Source organism: Cupressus sempervirens, chromosome 9 (assembly GCF_028749045.1).
Source record: "Cupressus sempervirens isolate cs-2001-9-10 chromosome 9, ASM2874904v1, whole genome shotgun sequence".
Lineage (NCBI taxonomy): Eukaryota > Viridiplantae > Streptophyta > Pinopsida > Cupressales > Cupressaceae > Cupressus > Cupressus sempervirens.
This window is the reverse complement of record NC_143126.1, coordinates 383,936,238-383,960,771: the sequence shown is the minus strand read 5'-3', so window position 1 is coordinate 383,960,771 and position 24,534 is coordinate 383,936,238. Positions and strand designations below refer to the sequence as shown.

Sequence of the window (24,534 nt, the reverse complement as noted above, 5' to 3'; positions counted from 1 at the left end):
TGGTAAGGATTCATGGTCTACCAATCAATACTGTATTGATAGGGATGTCAAATTTATGGGACACTTTTTAAAAACACTATGGAGAAGGTTGGGAACAAACTTGGAACATAGTACACCATACCATCCTCAAACTGATGGCCAAATAGAGGACATTAATAGGGTGCTTGGTAACCTTTTGAGATGCCTAAAAAAATGATATGGACATGTATGGGATCAAGTTATTCCTCAAGAAAAGTTTGCTTACAATGATAGTGTTAATAGGACTACTAGGAAGAGTCCATTTGAAGTGATGTATGGAATGCATCCTAGAGGTTTTTGTGAACACAGGGAGGTGAAAAACCAAGATGGAATCAGTGGTAATGTTGATGATATTGCCCTATCCATGAAATAAGTACATGAGCAGGTCAAGAAGGCATTAATGGAGGAAAACCACAAGTTGAAGGAAAAGGTAGATGCAAGAGGAAAAGACTTATAGTTTAAAGTTGGTGATTGGGTGTTAATACACTTGAATAAGGCTAGATTGTAGAACATTCCAAAAAAACTCTAGATGAGAAGGGTAGGACCATGTAAGATACTAGCCAAGTATGGACAAAATGCCTACAAGGTGGATTTACAAAAAGAGTTGTCCATTTTTCCAATTTTGAATGTGCAAGATCTTGTGAAATGCAACGGACCTAATATTAATGAAGGAGATAATAACATAGGTGCAAAAGAGGAAGTATAAAAACTCCAAATACCTACACAAACAAAGCTACAAGTAGACCAGATTCTAGACTCAAGAGTGAAGAAGAGAACTAGGCACAAAGTCTACATGGAGCATCTAATTAAATGGAAGACTCAACCTAAGTCTAAGGCTATATGGGTAGCTAAGAATGATTTCAAGAAACTTGGCATCAATTTGGTCCTATTACCTTGAGGGATAGCCTAGTTTTCTTGTTACAGGGGGAGAATGGTGCAGGATCACCTAGGAGCTTGACAAGTTCCTATGCAAATTTTGGCTTGTAAGTAGTTTTAGCCAACCAACAAGAAATAAGGACTAGAATAAAGTACCAAGTCTTCTTGAGAGTCATTGTAAATAGGTTGTTAGGGGTGTGAGGAGTTGGAATCAATAAGTTGTCAATATAGTGATAATTGCACAAAATTGCTCATATGGTCAAACATGGTCAACATTGTCCAAGAGTCCCAAAATAGTGAGAAAAGTGTGAAATGAGGTTAGATAGTGAATTTGGACCTAACTACACTCATTATAGCTGGTTTGGGTTCATGGAACATAGAAATGCAAACATGGTGTAAAGTTGTTCATGACAACTTTGCAAAGTTGTCATGACAACTTGACAACAAAATGAAAACCAAGAATAGTTGAAAGGGTGGCATAGTTTGTTTCCACATGTGAAAAAAGTCTATATAAAACCTCTACAAGCCCAAGGAAAGGGTGAGGATAAATATTGTACAAAATTCTAGTTTGAAGTAAATAACAATTGCAACAATTTAGTTACAGTCTTTCTTTCAAGCCCTTCGTCCACACCTTAATGGATTGATTGGGGTTCAATGTTCACATGATTTGATAGGACATTGAATCTAGTTTCTTAGGTAGAAAGTAGATATTTGGTTGATTAGCTTTGAATTAGTTTGTAAATTTATTTCCAAACATGCCAAGTTACTATCCTAAACAAGGCAACCCACAAATAAATGTCTCTTGCTTGAATTCAAAAGGTGGAACCTTGATGGACATTTGGAATTAAGAAGAGGACTCTATAAGAAATCAAAATATGCATGTTAGTGTAATTTTGAAAATGCTTTATATTTTTGGAGGGAAGCCCTAAGCGAGTTCTCTATACTTGACTAGGAATTCCACAACAAAACAATGGGTGAATGAAGCATTGGATAGATTGATTAGTTCAATCCAAGAGCATGGAAAGAAGGGGCAACCAGCAAAGAAATCTTGAGCCCAAGGAGAATTTTTTGTGAGATGATTTGGAGGGTGAAAAAACAAATCCTCTAGACTTCTATCATAACAACCTTAAAACCCTCATTAGTAGCCCTAAAAGTAGAAAGGTGTTTCATGGATGATTTGAGAGTCCAAGACCAGAAAAACATTTTAGATAATTTAAAAAGGGCATCCATATCCTAAGTTTGTTTGAGCCATTATTAAGGATTTTGGGGAGGTATAAGCCTAAAACCTTATTCTAAGGCCTAGTTGTGTATTAGGTCTAGTAGCCTTTTTGCAAGGGTTTGGTGAGATTGGTAACAAAACTATGAAGCAAGTCACCAAGATGAACCTAAAACCATGTGAATGGACTAGGGAAGAAGCCCCTACATTCCATTGCATTGGGAGATTTTCCCTAAGTTGCCAGGTCATGGACTTATTCCATTGAAAGTAAGGGGAAAGTGAAGTTGGTGAGTTGCTTTGAATTGGTTGGTGAGGATAAGTGGAGAGAGGGAATATAGTGTAATTCCTCTTGTTTTAGGGTTAGAGAAAGGACCCTAAGAGGCTCATGAAAGAAGCCTAGGAGAGTTTTAGAGGGAAACTATGACTAGATTAGAATCCTCCCATCAATTCCATTCCATGATCCTCATTGGTTTGTTGGTGAAAGGTGATAAAGTGGTTGAATATGTCATAATATTTCTTCTACTTATACCTATATTATTCTATATGTTTTACATGTGTTATTGTTTATCAGTGTGCCTCTCTATGTAGTCTCATTGGAATGTTGTGGCATGGTAGCACCAAATTCTTTTTGGGTCTTTTTGATGCCAACACAAAAAGATTCTTCTTAGTAACTCTTATATGTGTCTTTTCCATTGTGTTATAGTTCTTCTTCCTTTGGAGAATGATGATATTTAAATATTTTCCATAATATTCCACATATTATCATATGATAATACTAACCCCAGAGTTGGTAGATCTCTCTCTCTCTCTCTCTCTCTCTCTCTCTCTCTCTCTCTCTCTCTCTCTCTCTCTCTCTCTCTCTCTCTCTCTCTCTCTCTCTCTCTCTCTCTCACACACACACACACACACACACACACACACACACACACATGTTCTTCTTTCCCTTCATGGGTCCTTGATTGGGGACATTTCACAATAGAAACATCTCTAGTGGATGCTTGTTCACTTCCATTGAATCCATTTCTCCTATTCAAGCAATAGAAATCACTCTAATGTAAGGGTCTACGCTTTGCTCACATTTTGCACACATCTACACTAAGATTATTGGCATATTTGGATCCCTTATTAGGATACTAAGTGGAAGGCCTAATTCCATACATTTTTGGATCCCTTATTTGACTACTAAGACTCTGTAAGTTCTAATTCGTGGATTCTCGGATCCCTCTATGGATTATTGACCATCATTAAGGCATGATCCTTGCATTTATATTTTTTGATCCTCAAAGGATACATGCATCCTTATGCCTAAATCATCTTTTGGATTTCCCTTCTTGTGGAAATGTGTATCTGAAAGAATACCCTTGATGGGTTGATTATCATGCCACAAACACTTTTTAGGCTATTGATTCTATCTTTTCTTGCAACTTTCCTTTAGTGTGACAATGGGAGACACAAATCTCACTAGCTCTCTTTTTATTTGTGTTTTTTCTCCATTTATATATCTCTTGTCTTGATTATAGACCTAGCAAGGACTAGATTCTATTGGGGGATTGATTTTTTCCTTGTCTCCTTACTCTTGATAAGATTTTCTTATGCTTATTATCTCTTTTAATGTGAGTTTGATTTTGACTCATGCTCCTACTAAATTAGGGGCCTAGTATATTGTATAAAAATGGAAGCACTCCCTTTGTAAGACCTTATAACCCTCCGTTTAATGATCTCCTAGATTCGTGTATGCATTTATGCTCTGATTGCTCCCATTCTTGAGTTTATGCTCCATATTTGGTAACCCTTTTTGCATCCTTGAGACCCTGAAAATCATCTTGAGGCCCAAAAACCTTGGGGTAAAGGCCGAGGTCATCACTTACCCCAAGGTAAGGGACAATTTTATCCCTTAACCCCATTAAGGGATGAGGTCTTCTCTTAACCAAGGTTTTTTACTTGGATCGTAAGCTTATTTTTGGGTTTTCAATTAGTTTTCCCTCCTGGTGTAGTCAACACTTTTGATTTTCATTTTGAAATCAGTATAAAAGGAGGCTTAATTTCTTTATTTTTCCTTCCTTGATTTAGATAATCTCTTACATGCATCCATTTGAGCATTCATTATTGTCCATTGAGAGAAAATTTCATTAAGGCATCATCCATTCAAGCAAGTTTTCAAGGAGCATTTCAAAAGCATATCTTCATCCATGGATCTATGATTTGGTACTAGTGGATCTATTTGAATTCGTGAGACATCCTACATCATTCATCTTCAACATTTTCATATAAGCATTGATACATCTTTGTGGATAATGGATTTGAATCCTTCCACAAAGGTTTTACAAGTGAGGTGAATATTTACATTTATCTTGCTTTTCACATGCTTTGTCTCTTTGAGATTGATTCATCAACCAAGGCTTGAATGAGGCACCCCCCTCCTTGCACCACCACCACCCCCCACCCCCTCCCACATGCATAAAAACAAAAACCCTTTTCTTTCTCGTGGGTGTAGATTTACTAGTCTTGGAATTGTAAAAGACAAAATCACATACTAGGGTTTCAAGTTGCAGTGACTGTATGAGGATAAATTATATAAGAGAAATAGGATGAAATGCTGCTCATGCCAATGTGCCAACATCATGTCTTGAGTTTTCAATTTAGAGTCAAGTGCTTAGCTAGATTTACAAAAGAGTACATGGAAAATGAACATACTATATGCACCATTTACACAATAATTAGATTTGCAGTGTATTGCGCTAAATGTGAAAATTCCTACTCTATTCATTGATTATTAATCTCCTATATTAAGTGATTATTAAACTGCCAAAAATAAATTCACAACTAATATTGAAAAATAACACAACTACAACTTCATTTATAAAATACAAAAAGAAATATGCAACACAAAGAACAAAATATTTTTGGACAAATCGTCCCTGGAAAAACCCCTAAGGGAAAACTAGTTCTATAGATGAGGAAATTATATTAACTTCTACAAATCAAGAGATACAAAATCCCTTGCCTCTCACTGGCAAAACTCTAATAACCTCTCAATTCCTTCCACTGATTTTCCTCTTCTATTATCCCCAATGCTATCACTACACGCTTGCTAACACTGCAAATTCATTTGCTAACATTGCAAATGCTTCTATGACTCGTTCCCCAAATGCCCTCTTGACCCCTTTTTATACTACTCTTGTTAGAAAACCAACGACTGAGATTGATTCTCAATCGATGGTCAAGATTAAAACAACTTAACAACCCTAACCAAGTTGGTTTCTAGTTTCTTCTAAAAGTGGTCAATTATTTAATAAATAATTGTCCCTACTCTAACTAGTTAGTTAGAAAAATAATTATTTACTAAAAAATTACATGTGGACAAACAATTGTCCAAGCTAACAAAACTAACACTCCCTCTTAGCGAGGAAGCTATTTTGTACAATACCTAACTTATCTCTAAAGAAGATGAATTTTTGCTTCCCCAATGTCTTAGTCAAAATTCATGCTACCTACTCCTCTATAGGTATGTACTATAGCTAAACAACTCCCCATTGTACGCAATCTCTGATGAAGTGATATTTGGTGTCTATATGTTTAAACCTATCATAAAATACTAGATTCTTAGACAACTTGATGCAACTCTAATTATCATAGTGTATCACAATACTCTCAACCTTCTAACCAAACAAGGCTACTAATAATCTATTTTGCTTTTGTTGAACTTAGAGACATAGACTTCTACTTCCTACTGAACCAAGATACAACTCTTGACCCCAAACTGAAACAACACCCAAAAATTCTCCTTTTGTCTATTGTACTTCCTACCCAATATGCATTAGTATAGCCTATCAATTTGATACCTTCATCTCAAACATATATGATCCCATACTCAACTATACCACAAAAGTAACATAACACATGCTTAGCTATTGTCCAATGCACTATCTTTGGCTCAACCATGAACTAACTAAGAGAGTTTACTGCAAATGCTATATCTGGCCTATTGTTGACGAAATACATAAGCGAATCAATCAAATGCCTATATAAAGTGGGATCTATATCCTTTTCCCTAGAGGTATCTACCTTCCTTTAGTTCATGATCATTCTCCATCCTAAATCTCTTTAAGATTTCAATGCAATATTTCCCTTAACCAAGGAAAATATCTCCATCTGTCTGCCATACCTCCATGCCTAGAAAGTAGTGCATAAGTCCCAAATCCTTCATCTTGAACTCTTCTGCAAGATCCCTCTTGTAATCCTTTATAAGCCCTAGTGCACTTGTAAGAAACAGGTTGTCCAGATAAAGAATAAGAATGAGAACCTCACCCCCAACCACCAAGTAGTAGAGGTTAGCATTCGCTTAACTCTTTGCAAAGCCTATTTCTTGCATGTATGTATCAATGCACTCATACCACATTCTGTGAGCCTACTTTAGTCCATACAATGCTTTCTTCAATCTACACATGTGGGTCTCTTTGTTGTGTGCTACAAAGCCTTATGGTTTCTCTATGTATATTTCCTCCTTCAATCCACCATTAAGGAGGGATGTCTTGACATTCATTTGATGGATTTGACATCCCATCTGTGTTGCAAATGAGATCATAGCTCATATAGAAGTATATCTGGCCACTGGAGCAAATGTCTCCTCATAGTCTATTCCCTCCTTCTAAGAGAACCCCTTTGCCACAAACTTTGTCTTGCATTTCTCGATGCTACCATTTGCACTGTGCTTTATCTTATAGATATAGTGTGATCCAACTACAACTATATCTTTTGGTCTAGGCACTACCTCCCACACATCATTCTGCATAATTGAGTTATACTACTCAACCATATCATCCTTCCATACCTAATGTTGTGCAACCTCTTGGAAGCTAGAAGGTTCACTATCTACCAACTTACTAACTAATGCTACATAGTCATTGAACTTGGTTGGTTATCTCCACTCTCTAATACTCCTTCTAGGAGCTCCCACAAACTCCTAAGTATCCCTTTGTGTCTCTTGAACCTCATGGTTCTTGCTGTCAACTATAGAGGATGTAATATCAACCTCTAAGTCTTCTAGATGCATTTCCTGTTGCACTTGTTTCTCCATACTCTGTGAATCTTCACCACCTGAGCCTACACTTGTATTGGTAAATGTACTTGTGTTTTTTTGCCCTTGACTAGGGCTTGGAGTTTCTACTAGCTACTCACTCTAACCTTCTAAATTCCTTGTCCTCCATGAACTTGACATCATGTCTGACAATGATTCTTCTAGTCCCAGGGATTAAAATCGTATATGCCTTTGAGGTTTCACTATACCCAAAAAAGTACCCTCTCTCTATAGTCTGATTTAACTTGGTATGTTTATCACCTAGAATATGACAATATGCTAAAATCCCAAATATTCTAAAATGACTAACATCAGGTCTCATACCTATGAAAGCTTCCTTTGGTGTCATCTTCCCTAGCACCTTGCGTGGAACTGTGTTCTGAATGTAAACTATTGTACTACACGTCTCTAACCATAAATAGCAAGGCATATCCTGGTCATGTAGCGTAGCCCTTTTCGCCTCTAATATAGAATGGTTCTTCCTCTCAACAACTCCATTCTGCTATGGATTGTAAGGAACAATCCACTCTCTCTTGATTCCTTCTCTGGTACAAAACTCTTGGAAGTTATTTCCTTTGTACTCACCTCCATTGTCTGGCCTAAGAACCTTTATCTTCCTTCTTGTTGAGTTCTCCACAAGAGCCTTGAACTCTTAGAACTAACTAACAACCTCATCATTGGTCTTCAAGAAGTATATATAGGTCTTCCCAGAGAAATCATCAATAAAAGTAACATAATACTCATATCCTTTGAGAGAATTTGTCGACATCAATCCACATACGTTTGAATGTACTAGATCAAGAACACCCTTAGATATGGTGTCACTCCTTCAAATAGATGCTTTCACAAACTTCCCCAACATTCATCCCTTAGATACATTGTCAGGCTCTATGCTCACCTCTGTAACACCTATTACCATCTCACAAAAAAATTTAGTGCTCCATGATGAACATGGCCCATCCTCCTATGCCACAACTCTCCAAGATCTCTAGGATTATTGTTGCTCATGAGTGCTTTAGGAGTATCAAACTGTAACCTATAAAGGTGACCACTCCTAACTCCAATAGATATGGGTGATTTCCAATCCTTATGCTTAATCAAAACATGTGTCCCTTTAAAGAGTACATTATACCCACTATCCTGAAGAATAGATATAGAAATCAAATTCATACCTAAACCTAGCACATGCAACACATCATGAAGTGGAATTATCTTCCCATTCTCCCTTTGAAACTGAACAATCCCTTTCCCAACTAGGTTGAGTTTGGACAAGTTTCCCATATAAATCTAAATATTAGTGTTCTCCTCCTTATAACTAGAGAAGTACTCTCTAACTCACGTCATATGAAATGATGCCCCACTATCTATATACCAAACACATTGTGAGGTTGAGCTAACCATACAAGCTATAATCGTAAACTCATCTTCCATTCTATTCGAGAGTTCTTCTACACTTTTTGAAGCTACCACTTGCTTCTTTTTCTTCTTCCTTTCTGGGAAATCACTGACATAGTGACTATACATACTCATGACAACCAAAGCAATTGAACTTAGAAAGGTCCTTCTTCTTCTTCTTCTCACTTTGTGAATTCAATCCTTTGCTTGACCCCTTCTTTGCTTTCCCTTTCCCCACTAAAAAAACACTTTCCTGTTCCACCTCACTTTTCTGACTCTTGTTGACCCCATTGACAAGACTTAGTGTAAACTCCTCCTGAGAAAAATTAGTCCATAGTCGATCCCAACTTGGTAAGGTGTCTTGTCTGCTGAAAACTTGAACAAAGACACTCCACTACTTAGCGAACCAATTTAGGATTATTCTCACTAGGTTGTCATTACCAGGGCTATCTCCAACAACTGCTAACTCATCCTTGACAAGTCTAATCCTGCTGAGGTAACTTGTGACATCTTCTCCCTAGTTTATCCAGGTATTCTTCAACTTCTCTATAAGAATCATCTTCTTCTTAGCAGTAGCATTCTCTTATAGATTCAGAATGACATCCCACATCTTCTTAATTGTATCTAGCTCTGAGATATGTGGAACATTATGATCCTTGACACCATCAATGATTATGCTCCTCACCTTGGCATCATCCTTCTTATATGCTGCAAGTTGTGTTGCATCTATAGGTATAACTACACCAGTGGTAACATAATCCTTGATACTTTTTTCTTCCAACAATGAAGAAAGTCTTTCCTTCTAGACACCAAAATTTGAACTCTCCAACTTGTTCTGATCTCTTAAACCAGTTGAAGCCATCTCAAGGGATTAAGACAATAATAAATCTAAAGAGATTAAACTAGGTTCTATAAACCCTTAATTTCTTTCCTAGGGCAAAACTTCTCTACCCTCAACACTGCTCTAAACCATTTGAAAATTCGTATTGCAATCATTGATTATTAATCTCCTATCTTAAATGATTATTAAACTATCAAAAATAAATTCAAGCAAATATTGAAAAATAACACAATTACAACTTTACTTATAAAATATGAAAAGAAATATGCAACACAAAGAACACAATATTTTCAGACAAATCATCCTTGGAAAAACCCTTAAGGGAAAACTAATTCTATAGATGAGGAAATTATATTAACTTCAAAAAATCAAGAGATACAAATTTCCTTGCCTCTCATTGGTAGAACTCCAATAACCTCTCGATTCCCCCTGCTAATATTCCTTTTTTGCTATCCCCAATGCTATCACTATGCCCTTGCTAACACTGCAAGATAATTTGCTAACACTGCAAATGCTTCTATGACTTGTTCCCCAAATGCCCCCTGACCCTCTTTTATACTACTCCTATTGGAAAACCAATGATTGAGATTGATTCTCAATTGACGATCCATATCAAAACAACTTAACAACCCTAACCAAGTTGGTTTCTAGTTGCTTCTAAAAGTGGTCAATTATTATAATTAGTTAGAAAAAAAAATATTTACTAAACAATTACGTGTGAATGAACAACTGTCCAAGCTACCAAAACTAACACTAACAAATGCCAATATAAGATTTCTCCAAAAAGTATTAGCGAGTTATGCCTTATTTACACAAAGAGTTATTTTATGGGGTTACAAAAGGAATTCAAATACTTAAGAATGATTATGAACCACAAATTGTAATCACTAATTTAGCAATTGAATTTGACCAATAGAGAAAATTTGTTGTTGAAGGCCTCTCTAGTAGTGATGGATTTAGAGTCTTTCTTCCAAGAGTTCAACTATAAATTATGATTGAAAATTTCAAGTTAGTTAAAACTTCCTTATTTTAAGATCCAGTATCATTACTTGTGTTGAAGCCTTTGTACTAAATCAATGTGAGCTCTTCCATTTCAATTTGAAATTGTTTAACTTTGCTATTGTCCATATTAAAAAAATTCTACTAGTAAAAGCTTAGACCACAACTTGAAGTATTTTGTGTTTTGTTGTGTACTTTACCATATATAGATAAACTATGCTTACAAGATTCCAAATTTTTTGAGAGAATTTTTTGTTGTTGTATAGTCTACCAAAAAACTCTTCTCAACTATGAAAACATTTTTTTTTTATTGCAACTAAGAATGATATAGCAAGAGAGGCATGTAAAAATACTTGAAAATAAAATTTCAGTCTTCCAGTACGGTGAATTTTTTTATGTTTTTTTTACAATATTGAGAGTATCCAATGATTTTCATCTGTAAATGACCATAATAGTGTATGAAGCTCCTTCGAGGTACAATAATTTGATAGAAAAAATACAATCACAGTAGCAACTTGCCAATGATTGAAGAAAGGGCACTATGCCTTAAGCTATGTGCGCCAGAAATATTAGATTTTTTGGTAACTTTGTATAGGGCATTGCCATCCATTGGTGCTTCTAAAGGGTATTCTGGTTTCTGTACCTAAGCTAACTCAATGCATTGTGGTTTGGGACTTATAACAATTGTAGACTATGCAGATAATGGATTTGTTATAAATGCTGGGGGTGAATTATGATATTGCTATCGAGATTTAATTGTGTGAGTTTTTAATCAAACTTATGGATCCATATTTTATGAGTAGTGGTTCAATAAACCCATCTCTCATGAGAATGAATGGAACACTTAACACTCATTGGATCTAGGTGACACTCACAGAGGTGAAGCGTGAGACTTTCTAGGAGGTCACTCATGCCAATACTACTCCAACTCGAGCACACTTAACTATGGAGTTTGGAGTTTCCTTCATGGTTAAACCCACTCTACTTGCAACCCCATTTGCAAAACCTTCACCAAGTGTTGTGCCTTATGAACCATTCATTAGAAAGCTCTACAAACTCATCAATAGACAAGTAGGAGATATTTTCCACAAGTCAAATTGTGATATTGCTATCAATATTTAATTGTGTGATTTTTGAGTCAAACTCATGAAATATGGGTCAATGAGCCTGACTCAAAAATCACACAGTTAAATCTTGATAGTAATATCATAATTTGACTTACTGTGAAAAATATACTTATCAATTGTTGGGGACTGATGCAATTGCCTTGTGTAAAGAAATGTGTGATGCATTGTGCATGTGGTAATTGACATACTTAGGTTTGAGTGGCATGCAAAATTCTTGAGCAAGCTAAACTTATCTTAGAAAGAGAACCAACACCTTATGTTCACCCAAAGCATGAAAGAATTCTTAAAAGCCCCTGCAAAAAAAAAACAAATCATTGCAAATATCATGTTAGATAGGTCAATGAGGCATAAATGCAACAAGCAAATTAGGGTGTCACGTATTCGACTAGAGGCAATTGGACATCAATGGAAGGTTTTAAAAAACCACTGAAGTCGAAGTGTGTATAAACTTCTAAATAAACATATATATACATATATATATATATACATATATATATATGTATATGTATATATATGTATATGTATATACATACATATATATATGTATACATATATATACACACATATATATATATATATGTATGTATATACATGTATATGTATATATATATATACATATATGTATGTATATACATATACATGTATATGTATGTATATATACATATATACATACATACATATACATGTATATATATATGTATGTATATACATACATATATATACATATATGTATATATATGTATGTATATACATACATACATATACATATATACATATATGTATATATACATATATACATATATGTATATATGTATATATGTATATATACATATATATATATATATATATGTATATATATGTATATATGTATATATGTATATGTATGTATGTATATACATACACATATACATATATATATGTATGTATATACATATATATACATATATATATATATGTATGTATATAGATATATATATACATACATATATATATATATATGTATATATATGTATATATATATGTATATACATACATATACATGTATATATGTATGTATATACATATATACATGTATATGTATGTATATACATATATATATATACATACATATACATATATACATGTATATACATGTATGTATATACATACATGTATATACATGTATGTATATACATACATGTATATTTATGTATATATATATATATATGTATATACATGTATATATATGTATATACATACATACATATATATATGTATATGTATGTACATGTATATATATATATATATATATATATATATATATATAGAGGGTATTGATGCAACTATGGAGAGGATATTTTTGCTTTCATGGACATATATTCTCAGCTTTGTTAATACCCATTTATTGAAAATGACCTAACAACAAAAAATTGCATGGCAAAAAATTAAAGCAAAGCAAGACTATGGAACCCTAACATGGCCGCCACACATAGCTACTAACAAAACATATGCATGAATCACCAAGCTTGATCAGATGCAAGTGTGTTAGTGTTTGACAGATCCAAACTATCCCATTTGCTCACTGAATTTCTGCAATACACTTGACTAAAGAAAATTTCTAGGTGCTAGAAAATCTACCCACCGATTATCATTTTGGACAAGTTGTAAGTGCACTTCACTCTTGTTTATCTTTTCACCATCTTTCTACTAAATGTATTTAATTCATCTGTATCAACAATTGTCCTTCATTTGACTTTTTTATTTTAATTTTATTTATGAAGACTTTTAACTGTGACAAAATTATCACAATCCAATCACAAAATTTGAAAATCTAAAATAAATAAAGCCTGAACATTAGGATCTTTAATTTTTAAGATTTCATGTGAATAAAGATTTAAATATAGATTGACAATAATGACATATAATTGACAATAATTACATGACACAATAGCTAATTGTAGTGGTTAATTCTGCCATCAAAATTTAGATGCCACTAAAATATTAGTGCTAAACCTTCATGTTAAGAATGAGATCCCATCTATAACTCGTTGATTCAAAATTTGATTTGAAAAATATTTATTTCCTAAAAAAAAAACAATCACTCATCCGTAACAAAAATAAGTCTTTCCATTGCCATTAACTTTTAAATGTCAATTCAAGAGAGCCGAGTGCTTTCCTAACAAATACGCACACCGAGACTTTATTTTCCCACGATGAGGTGTGGACTGCACTTTATCACCATCACACAACACAGAAGGACAATTCAATTTTAGCCTTCCATCACTGAATGCATTCACCAAGAACTGTTCCCGGGTATCCAATTGTAGAGCACCAACTTCATCAAATATGACATGGTTACCGTTTTTCCTGGTAAGGTTGGAGCTGACAGTGACGGTCCTGGTGTATTTGGTAGCAGCAGCAGCAGCCTCGCTGTGCTCGGCAAACGGTAAGGCTTTTTAAAATAAATTTCTGCCACTACTGCAATGCAGAAAAACGATCGAGTCTGGCATATTCTTGTTAACTTAAATTTATTGCTGAATGGGAGGTTACATAAACATAACGAGATGCCTATTCACAAGGGACCATCTTACTTATGCAGATCCACAGCAAAAGGAACAGCCTTGAGAAATCACAGCAGATTAACTAAGGGTTCTTTTGTTCCCCAAGACCGTTGGTCTCATGGACACCATAAAAAATCTTTCATTTCATTTATTGTAGCGAATCTAAATACTCACAAAGTGAGCCAACGAACCCCGAACATTTTCTTGCAACACCTGATCACAAAAGTTCAATTAGAGCTCTTTCAATCCAACTAATTAGAATAGGTTATACGGTGCCCTTTGTCATAAGAACATAGAACAACTTGAAAGGGAGCAAGTTGTGCAGAGACAACATTCTATACCTATCCACTCGGGAAAGGTTGTGCAATTTTAAAAAACTTTTTTGAATATTTACTATGAAGATGCAAAAGATGCATATTATCTATTAAGGAAATATAAAAATATCACCAAAGATAAATGCACACAACACAAAATGTATGTGGAGAAATACTTCGAGAGAAAAATCCTGCGCTCCAAAGACCTGCAAACAATTTGGTTATATACATTTGCACAAGAAGATTCTTCTAAGAGCACGCAAGTGTTCAATATAAAATAATTCATTAGCATAATAGTACTTGCAAATAATTCATAATCACGCAACTCCAATATAATGGGCTACGTCCCTTGCTCGCCTACTTTAACAGCAATCAGATCATTCATTTCTTTTAACAGTAAAGGAAATGCAGATAATAAACCAACCAACGACACAGAATAATCAATAACAGATTAGATCGGCAGTTTTGCACATATTATATTCAAGAAATGATGAACCCAGTCAATGTCGCTGTCATTTTAACAAGATACCGGGAAATATCAGCTCATTGTTCCAGCCTCAACACTAAGGGTGACACTGCTATTTTTTTGGCTATCAATCTACAGACTAAACAAACTCTAAAATTTCTAGCTGCATATTTGCAAGCTGGGAAACTTCATCATGTCCTGTTAAGACCAGGCCGACTATGGCTTAGACAATGCAAGTTTGGGTGTTCTTCCAGCTTCCTCACCCCATTCTGTGGACTCACATCTCCCTGGATGACGCAGCCTGTTTTGAATACTTTCAGCTTCCCTTTATGCTCAACTATGAACTCATCCAGTGTCGCTGAAAACTTCTAAATCTCAATCCTGCGATGGCTCATATTGAATGATGCTGAAATTTCTTGCAGTTACCCATACCACCTGCATGTTTTCCTGCGGCCTATTGAATTAATTTCAATGCTTCAACCCTCCTAACTCTGCACACTACTCGGTTCCTTATGTCTTCACCACAACCTTCCTCGATAGCATTTTTGCCCAGTGGCTTTCCTCAACAAACGGCGATTCTCTGAGATGGTTTCACACTGCCGATGAAACACTTGTTTGTCCATCACTTGTGCTGGCTGCAATGAACCTCTAAAAATACACCAACTCTTTTTTTAAATTGCAATATTCCCTGACGAAAGTCGGTTTTTCCTGCTGGTCATTTGAATTGGTGCCTTCAAAATTCTCTTTCTATTCTGAGTATTTTTTCAATATTGAAGATAGAGCGTCTCAGACGGGACGCTGCGGAAACAGAAGTCTGGTGAATATAGTTTTGAACCACTGACTACTCTCTGCAAATTCTCTCTCGTCCTCTCATGTTCTTTTACTCCGGCAAAGGCTATAATCGCTACCATTTCTCGACTTCCAGCTTACTTCCATGTTGATCTTGTTTGTTCATTATTCCCCCTTTTAATAATATTTAAAGTTCAACTTCCAGTGTTCTGCACTTATATATATATATTTTTCATTAAATGTCAAAAGGGTAACACTTTTAAATAATTTATTATATTTTTGCAATTAGAGCCCAAGTGGGGACATTATAATCCTCCCTCCCCAAATTGCTAGTCCTCAAGTGATTTCAATGCTGGGTGTGAACGGATTTGTTCATTCTCCCAGTTTGTATCTTCAACCGGTAAATCTTTCCACTTCACTAAATGTTCCTTAATCACACACTTCCTAAGGGCTCTCTCTCTTGTCTCAATGACAATCTTTGGGATTAGAACCAACTTTCCTGCATAATCATCAAGTGGTGGCAATACTGCTGATGGAGTCACATTATGACCCAAGACTCTTTTAAGTCGGGAAACATGAAAAATGTTGTGTACCTTGCTACTCAAAGGTAATTCCAGCTCATAAACTACTTATCCAATCCTTCTGATAATACAAAATGACCCATAATATCTTGGTTTAAGCTTCTCTGCTCTGCTTCTTTTAAGGGAATATTACCTATAAAGTTGCAACCTCAAGTATACCAAATCATTAACTTCAAATTGCCTTTCCACTCTATGCTGGTCTACATATTGCTTTTTCTGATCTTGAGCTTGTTGAATGTTCTCCTTCAAAGATCGCATGATATCTTGACTTTGCTGCAATAAGTCTATGGCTTTAGGTACCCTACTATTAGTCAAGAGCAGATCCAAGAAACTTGGTGGCTCATAACCATAGAGAGCCATGAAAGGAGACATTTTTATAGACATATAAGTTGAATTGTAGCACTATTCACTCAAATGCAACCACTTCAACCATGCTTTCTGCTGACCTGAAATATAGTTTCTTAAATAGCCTTCCAACCACATATTAACAATTTCAGTCTGGCCATCAATTGGAGAATGGTAAAAGTGCTAGGAGTAAGTTCAGTTCAACTTAATCTGAACAATATTTGCCAAAATAAACTCATAAATTTCCTATTCCTGTCACCTACTATGTTCTGAGGCAGCCCATGAAGTCTGAAAATTTCCTTGTAAAAAAAATCTTCTACTTGTACTACTGTGTATGTAGCTGAAATGGTAAAAAATGTGCAAATTTAGTTAGTCTGTCAACCACAACATAGATGCAATTCCTGGACAGTGGGTAGACTTGTTATGAGATCTATAGAAGGTTGTAACAAACCAGCAGGGTGTGTATTTTCATGTTTATTTTGTTGGCATGTTGGGCATTCCTGTACAAATTTAAGAACTTCAGATTTTAGTCCCTTCCAATTGAAGCTCTCTCTAATATGCTTATATGTTTAAAAAAAACTAGGATGACCAACCATAGGAGCATTATGGAAAGATTTCGGAACATCCAATTTGAACTTAGAATCAGGCACTAAGAAAACTCTAAGGACTTGTAAAGTATGAGTTCATTTTGCATCTTATACCTATCATCTTGTGTATTTCCTTCAAGGAGGTTTGAAGCCCAAACTTCTTTTACATATTCAACTATAACGTCTTTCTTCCAATTAGTTGCTATCTCCACAATTGAACATAAACGTGGTCTTCTTGACAAAGCATCAACCACTACATTCCTTTTCCTTGGACATAAATAATATCAAAATCACAGGCCTGCAATTTACTCATCCACTTTTGTTGTCTCTCACTCAAATCCTGCTAGCTCAAAAAGTATTTAGGACTATTGTGATTAGTTTTGACACTAAACCTCCAACAAGATATTGTTTGAACTTGGCAAGAGCATGCATTATTGTTAACATTTCTTGTCACAAATTAAATCTCTTTTCAGCTCCTCCTAATTTCCTACTTTTTAATGCAATAGGATGCTTATTTTGTGGTAGGACAACACCTATCCCTTCACCTAATGCATCGCATTCCAGCTGAAAAGGCTTGGTAAAATTAGGTATTGCCAATACAAGACGTGAATTCACTAAGCCCTTGAATTGATCAAAATGTTTTTGTGCCTTATCAGACCATGCAAAAGTTCCCTTTTTAGTTAAATCAATAATGGGGCAGAAACTTGTAAGAAACCTTTGACAAATCTTCTATAAAATTTGCATAACCTAAAGAGCCCTTATAGCTGTCACAAGATTGTTGGAGAAGGCTAATCCATGATTGCCTATTTCTTTTCAAGATCAACAGTAACTCCCTTAGAGCTAATGGTATGACCAAGGAACATTGGTTCCTTTAAACCAAATTCACAGTTTGACTCCTTTGCACATAAAGATTCATTCTCAAGAATGCTAAGCACTACTCTAAATGCTTCAAGTGCTCTTCCCAAGCTTTACTATATATCAAAATATCATCAAAAAAATATTAAAACAAACTTATGGAGCTTCTTGTTAATAGTCCGGTTCATGCAAGATTGAAAAGTAGTTGGCCCATTAGTTAGCCCTAAAGGCATGACTCAGAACTCGTAGTGCCCAAAATGACATCTAAAAGCTGTTTTGTGAACATTCTTCTTGCCAACCTTGATTTGGTGGTAGCTTGATCTCAAGTCTATATTTGAAAAGAAAGAAACACCATGCAATTCATCTATTAACTCATCAATCAGAGGTGTTTTTGTCTCTGGTCTGAAATTGCCGATCTATAGAGAGAATGCATTTATCAATTTTTGATCTCTTTTCTCATTCAATCGGTCAATATAAATATCAATCTCAAAGGGTATAAACAGGAATAAACATGACAGTTCAATGAGTAGTCTCATGGACGAGACACGATGCTTGGACTTAATTAATTAATTGACCCGATTATGATCAGGTGTGATTCATCATTAAGCCCTATGTTTATTGAACACGTCAATGTGCAACAAGATAAATATTTAGGCCCTCGATGATGGATAAATAGCATCATTTTCTCAATGCATTCAAGATCGAAATAATCAGGAGTTTGTAACCTGAATCTAAGAGAAAGATAATTGAATATTTATCCTTGGTTTGATCAGATTTATATTTCTACGAATTCTATTCGACGCTATAATTTCTCAACACTCCCTCTTAGCTAGGGAAGACGAGGTATGAATAGGTTTAGATATCACATAACACACGATATCAAGGAGTATACAACATATTAAGTCAGCATGATACGTGTATATCTTAGTTATGGTATGTGTACTGACACCATGTTGCATGGTGTCTACCATAACATGTCATGGCATATCCGTAGACAGTATGTCACATAATGTCCACCATGATTATCTCATTGAGACTATATTGCTTTATAGCAGATATCAAGTCAGCATGATATCGATCAATTAGTCCAAGAGTAGTTAACTTTGAAGACATTCCCATGAATATTTGTCATGATAGTAAATGTTGTAAAGTCGTCACCTTACAACGCTGAATACAAGTGTACATTATCAGAAAGATCGTCACCTTTAAGTAATGTACATAGGGGGCCCATAAAGTCATAGAGTTACAAATATGGCAAAAGAGATTACACAGAGTCATCACGGATTCTCTCACGTGGTGTTGTCATGGCGTCACACACATGACATCCACTATGCACCATATCAAAGGGTGGATCCATCATAAATACTTAAAAGGGTTTCACTTTAAGCTTCTCTCTCATAGAGAAGAATCCAATAAAGTTCATTTTAAGGAAGCACTGATGCTAAGAATCCTTAGCAAGGGCTTTAATCTAGTCTCCAAATGCACAAACTTTACTTTGGTATGAACCTTGGTGAGAATATCAGCCATTCATTCTTTTATTGATAATGTACCTTATGTAGAAACCATCTCCATGATCAAAGATCCACTTGGCAGATCTTCTAGCAACTCTCTTTGTTTTGATCATCACATTATTCGCGGGAGTAGTTTCCCGTACACAAATATACTGGTTTGGTTTCATAGTAACACGAGTGAATTTAATAAACAATGGATTTATCCCCAAGCTTGGTGATACCAAATTAATGATAACGTCACATCTATCTGTAGCTCCAAGTACATGCATCAACCTTTTCAACCTCCTCATCTAAGGTTTCTCTGGTAGACTATAAAAACTCCCTCTGAACCAGTATAATTCTTGATGGTCAATTTAAACAAATCCTCTAGAGGCTTCTGATGGAGCCCAAATTTTTATGAATTAAGGATCTCCATTTGAGGATTAATGTTCAAGACTTAAAAGACGTATTGCTGATGCCAAATTTGAACCACAGATTATTCATAGGTCTGATATTTGTTGAGTCTTGGATGTGTTGATGTTCAGGTTGTTAAAGACTAAATTGAAGTGATGTTTCTAATTGTAGGAGACATGCCATCTCCACCCTTTCAACATCACTGAGTTACTTCAGATAGGCTCAAAGTCAAACAAATTTTTAACTTATTTAACAAGTATATGATCCTCTCCTCTTATTGCTGGTTAATAATATGCAAACCAATAAATTGCAAAGTTTACTCAAGGATATGAGTACCGATGGAATTGAACCAGCAGTTGATTCCTATGTAGAAGTTGTAAATATCTTTACCAGTGTTATATTGCTGAGATATACTATTGATATAGTACGTACTATAAGAGAGTTGAACTTTCAGATTGTCATTGATGCTCTTTGCAAGGCAAATGAATTGGATGAATCTGTAGAGTTGCTTTGAGGAGACTGGATCTAGGAGCTCTTTCTATTATTCATTTGATGCTGGAGGCATTTTGTCATGATTGAAGGAATATTTTCTGTAGGATAATCATATTTATTGATGAAATTTGAAACATCAATGCAAGCCTGGAAGTAGATAAGAATAGAGGAACAATGCCCTGGCTTATTGTAATATTTCATGCTCCATGGTATAAATGCGACACTACTCACCAAGAAGGAAGTGATGACATGATGGAAGCTATGGAACCGCTAGTTTATACAGCTAAAGTTGACATGGAGATGGCAATGAACCTTCTGTGATACAATGGAGCCACAATTATCATTTCTTTCGAGCATCCAAAGTGCAGATAAAACACGCAGCGTTGATGATTTTGGCAATAGTCAAAATCTTTCATATTGTCATCAGAACACATGTTCAAGAATAGAGCACAATTGGAACTATTGGGGCTGGATATATTGGAATAACATTGCCAGCAAACATCAAAACCTGATGATACCCAAGGTTCTGGGCGGAAAACTGTTGCCGTGAGTATATGAAGATATCACGCCTAAGCAGTGGCCTTAAACCAGAGGTATCAAGGATTGAGTTAAGACCCATGTTGAATGAAGGAAGATGCTTGTGTTCTGCCTCATCCTAATCTATGTGCCAACGAAAATAATTTGAAGACAACGAAACAACACTATATGCCTTCACAGATTCAATATACGTGCGGCCACATATGGAGTTGACTATGTACACCTGGATACACTCGCTTGCAGTGAAATTGATTTTGAAATGCCGTCAATAGGGCAGGTGTGAATGTATAATGCAGAATAAAGCAACAAATCTGAAGCCACTGAGTATATTGGAACGTATTAGAAATATAGAATAATATAAAGTCATGCAGCAGGAAAAAGATTATGAAATATACTAAATACATTGCCACCTGACAAAACAATTAAATTTGATAAATTAAGTGTGTATTTTCAAAGGATTAATTACTTTGGTCAAGAAATGATATGACTTTTAATTGTGAAAAGTCACCATTCCTTATATTTAAAATATAAATAGCGGTCAGATATTGTAAGATTCAATATATCTGAACATATTTTTATATTCTCCTAGGAGAAAAGTATTTTTATTTTATTATTCTATGGAGGAATAAGGGGTCTATTATGATTTTGCAATATAAAGTCCATTATTTTATTTTTAAATAAAATAAAATGTCTTTGGTTTATTTTTAAATGGCATGGAGATTTAAACTATAGGCGAATTGTCCTTAGTAATTATTTTTTGAAATTTTGTAGACAATTTTGATATCAGATAAGTGGACATGGTCAATTAGCATTTTAGATTTGATCATCATAGGTGTTGTGAAATATTAAATTGTTTCTGTACCTCTGTCCAGTTTGTCTCCTTCTCAGCGTAGTTAAAATTCAATCCGGACTAATTTAAGATTGCATTATAATTGGTCTGTCGCATCTGGATTATTAAAATTATTGGTAGTATAAGTGCATTGAACATTATGAAGTTGTACATGAAAGTTCACTGAAGTTGACTCTATTGCCCGGATGAACAGAGGCACTGGTCTTTTTATTATTAAAGTTAGAAAATCTATATATTCCTTTTACAAGCATCAAATCCATTTTTAAAACCTTATTCAAACATTTAACCATTATCCAACATCCAATTTTCATTTTGATCGAGTTCGAGGACTTTGCTAGCAGAAGAACTCCAGAAGTTTAAGTTCGCTATAGAAAAGCCTTGAACCAGACAATCAAAGTTTGAGGTGAAGGTCTACCCGCCTAGGTGTAGCGGAGCCTGAAGTGCAGGGAAATTAACAAGTATTCCCGTTCGTTGGCCAGAATTGATTGAGAAGTCCTATTGGAGAAGTGGTAGGCTCTTGGATTTCCAATCTGCAGTTTTGGGAACCAACAACTTCATCTATCATAGAAGGATCCTTCTTACATGATCCCAATCATAGAAGTTATCTTTCTTCAAAAGACACATTATCTAGCATGATCTATGAGAATACGTCGAGTCCTGCTCAATATTTGGTAGCATACCTAATGTAACATTCTTTTTTTCCTGCAATAACATCCCCAAAGACAAAAGAAAAGATCAAGGCAAATAGCTCTTTATAGTATGTATAGAATTACAAATAAGAGAGAGATTACAACGAGTAGATGAATATAATAGTCAAGGATAATAAATACTTATCTATACATCAACACCTTGATACAAGTTTCTCCAATAGAAGTTCAATTGCATCAAATCTGAAAATGCCTCCACATAACCATTTGTCAGACAATGGGAATGAAACATTGGTTATTATTCCTCCCACAATGTGAAATTCTCACTTATTCAATTTTTTTAGATTTTTCAGTTACTACCAATTTCAATTGGAGACAATCATGCATGAAGGATATCAGCCTCTAACTTTGGTAGTCATCAACCTCTATATTTGAAGCAACCATCAGATGACTTGAAACCTCAAGTATCCAATCAATGCGAAGTATTTGTAGATAAATTCTTTTCTTTATGAAATTGGTCTTATGTCTTAAGGAGTTTGCTTCATTTGATGAAGAGTTCAATCTTAAACTAATAGTTTATTAGTTATCATGCCACTCACACTTCCCTCTCATAAGAGTATTGATTTCTTTGACTAATGATAAATTGAATCATCACATCCTTTTATGACTAACACATCTAGGTATTAATCTGATATCAGGCCATTAGTTCTCTGTTTACATCTTTCCTTTAGTTCCAAATCTTCATGTTCAAAAGCTGTGGTTTAAGAAGAACTTAATCATATTATTATTGGCGGTTTAAGGTCATACTAAAACTCTCCAAAATTTTGAATGACCTATCTCAACTGAATTTCCAACTTTTCCGCATGTTGTGAATTTCTTAATTTTTAAATTTACTCAAGTTCTTATCTTGTCTCAGCTCGCTCATAGATCAAGAACTGGGTGTATCAGTTCATTTTGAAGACTAAAGCAACGTAGTGATAATACAACTCATTTGCTTCTTCACCATCTTTATAATGTATTGGCTTTTGAAATAACTTTTCCAAATTCTCTAAATCACTGACTAGTGAATTATCATAATAAATAATGTGGACCTCGATTTAAACAATAAACTCTAAGCTGGCCCTTAAAGCCCGAAGCTGCTCTTAATCCAAGAGGCTTTCACAAGATCACACAACTATCATTGATTGGGTACCAATTTGTTACGTTCTATATTGCATCCACAACTATATCATATTTGCCAACGATGTCCAATACATTTGCAGTGCTTAATGCACCAATCCTCCAGCACCAACAAGCAGTCCTGAAGACTTAAAGATTTTGATTGATCTTGAAGTCCAAATGCTAGCAGTAATAAATGACGGTTGTATATCCAAATCATCTGTGCTCTTAAGTTATGATCGTTCACAGTCTCCCACCTACAATTATTATTAAAATGGCACTTTGTTGACAGTACGTGTGTATCATTAGTGGAATGACTTCTCTCTTATGGAGATTGACCATGTATGAAGACTCTTCCAGTTGCATTGTTATTTTGCGGCAATTGTTTATAATGGAACCATTCAATGTATTGTAACACATATATGACTACGGGGGTATGAAGGAGGATTGCACTGAATATGACCATTCTGTAATGTCTGCAGATACCGATGCTTCTAATATTGTTGAGAATGACTTGTTTTTGTAGCCTCTCACATAGAGGTCAACCTTCTTACGATGGAAACTCTAAACTAACTTTTTACCAGGTTTGCTATAACACGTAGGATTTCTTGTGGAATTCAAACTCGAGACCTTGTAATTCCAATTATGGATGAAGCACACAAAGAGGGTGCAATTAAATTATATGTGATGTGGGCAGAAGCCATTACTAAATAAGGTCCTCCCCAATGTAGATACTTTGAGTCACATTTGTTTTCTAATTTCATTGTGACTATTTAACACTATAGTTTGCGATGATAATCAATGGAATATGAAGTGACAATATGAGTAGTCTATAGCATAGACCAAGAGATTAGTTGGATTGAACATTCACCAATAGATCATATTTGTCGTTATTAGCAAGGGATTGTCTATGAGTGCAT

The 24,534-nt window shown here is 35.0% G+C and overlaps 1 protein-coding gene across 1 annotated transcript in view; it reads left to right on the top strand.

Annotated features, from left to right (window-relative positions):
- Positions 1 to 13,678: 13,678 nt before the first annotated feature.
- ABP1 (endoplasmic reticulum auxin binding protein 1) overlaps positions 13,679 to 24,534 on the top strand; it is a 189,366-nt gene continuing 178,510 nt past the window's right edge. The window contains exon 1 of the mRNA XM_089800236.1: positions 13,679 to 13,974. Coding sequence (XP_089656362.1) covers positions 13,875 to 13,974 — 100 coding nt within the window. The 5' untranslated portion in view covers positions 13,679 to 13,874. The remainder of the gene's footprint in view (positions 13,975 to 24,534) is intronic.